Source organism: Penicillium arizonense (assembly GCF_001773325.1).
Source record: "Penicillium arizonense strain CBS 141311 chromosome Unknown PENARI_contig319, whole genome shotgun sequence".
Taxonomy (NCBI): domain Eukaryota; kingdom Fungi; phylum Ascomycota; class Eurotiomycetes; order Eurotiales; family Aspergillaceae; genus Penicillium; species Penicillium arizonense.
The window spans coordinates 1-1708 of NW_019173596.1; the positions used below are offsets into that span (position 1 = coordinate 1).

A 1708-nucleotide genomic window follows, 5' to 3' on the forward strand; every position below is an offset into this window, starting at 1 on the left:
CTGTTGGGTTTGATTTCGGTTTTGGTTGAGTGGCCATAATTGGGGTTATCTTTTTTACCGAGAGCAGTGTTGAGTCGAGGAAAAATCAGACCCACATCCAATTTTCGAGTTTTCTAGTAGTGACTTGAAAGATCAATGGGGTCGCATAGCGAGCCCTGCATTCTTAAGGGAACGTAGGGCAAGAAATGTAGATTAGTAGCTTTGTTCTTGTCACAGAAAGCCATTTCTATCCGCTTCGTCGTTGATCTCATGCCACACCATGCAAGAAACGGTGAATCATCGCAACCAAGTTGATCGAGGTCTTCCACTTCGTTTCAGTCAACTTCAAGGTTTTTATTGGTTCACCACTTCGCTCATTTAAACAATGCAATCAAATAGGCCCGAGGCAAATTATGCATCGTGAACTTCTGCAGCACTATTATGAGCAGGAGGACCAACGGAATTAAGCTGGCCGGTACTTTTGTGATGACAAAAATCCTAAGGGATCTCAACGGTTCAAGTAACCTTCGATTTCAAATGCACATTGGCGCTAAGAAAAGGAGTAATCTACTCCATCGGCCTTTAGCTGTCCGAATTTCAGCCCGGAATTGCACCTCGCCCTGCGCTTGATTTAACCGTGTTGGTAATTGTGAGATCTACATGAAATGCGCGCCCTTCACTGGCGAATGAGTCACCATCAAATTTGACCGAGAACACGCCCATAGAGTTGCTTGCATTCTCTGCTGTGTTACTCGCCAGAGTAGATGGTAGCGCTGCCAGAGAACATGAAGACATTCGCCTTCTTGTCCCGGAAGTATTGTTCAAGTTACCGGCGACAGCAGAAATTGACCGTAAAAGGACAAACCGGTATGCACTGGGAATTGTACAAATGGCCACACTCGAGTCAATGACCAGGACGCTATATGTAGATACGATACAGTATGGATGGATGGATGATATCATTTACCCTGACCTCTCGCTTTTGGCGATATACAGGATACAACAACTATATATATCCTTGTATGTACACGTGTAATGTCCCACTTCCTGAAAACGAACTTGGAGCCTCGTCAAGGCCTATCGTGGCCCAGGTGCCGTTTAAGTTATTAGGCTGCCCTCATGGCGCGCGACTTTTGAACCTTTGTGACGCCTCAGCGAAGTCTAGTACGGCTTTGACCGTCCTAGCCCGCGACACGATGTCTGGCTTACCTCTCCTACCTTCGGTTGAGCCTCCCAGCAGACTCGACACGTCGTTGAACGCGTCCCCAGCTTCACGTCTTAGCTCCCTTCGGATTTCCCTCAAATTTGGGCAGTCCACCAGCACGTGGGTGACTGTTTCTTGCGCGCCGCACACGCACTGATCATTGTCGCGGAAGCCGAAGGTCTTGGCATAGGTGGATAGCCAATTGTGGCCCGTGCGTAGCTGTGTCAACAGGTACGCCCGGCCCCTGGGCAAATTCCCATACAGCTTCCTGGTGTAGGTCGCCGGTAGAGTGCTATCGATTTTTCGCAAGTGACCGCCATTGGTTGATGCTTTCCATTCCCGCTCCCATTGAGCGCGGATCTTGTCCCGGATAAGCGCTCTCTTCCTTGTCAGTAAAGGGCGGAAGGGGTGTGTTTTGCCCGGGCTTGCCGCGTCTTTGGCCAACCGATCTGCTGCGTCGTTCCCTGGATCGTCGCAGTGTCCGGGTATCCATTGGAGGCGGAGCGCGATTCCCTTTGCTTGAAC

At 49.8% G+C, this 1708-nt stretch overlaps 1 protein-coding gene across 1 annotated transcript; it reads right to left on the bottom strand.

The window, feature by feature from the left end:
- Window positions 1–1339: 1339 nt before the first annotated feature.
- PENARI_c319G10019 (uncharacterized protein) lies at window positions 1340–1696 on the bottom strand (the record flags this gene model as incomplete). The annotated part of the gene is made up of 1 exon (XM_022638287.1): window positions 1340–1696. A coding segment is annotated over one exon (357 nt), but the record flags the coding sequence as incomplete, so codon positions are not given.
- Between the last annotated feature and the right edge of the window lie 12 nt (window positions 1697–1708).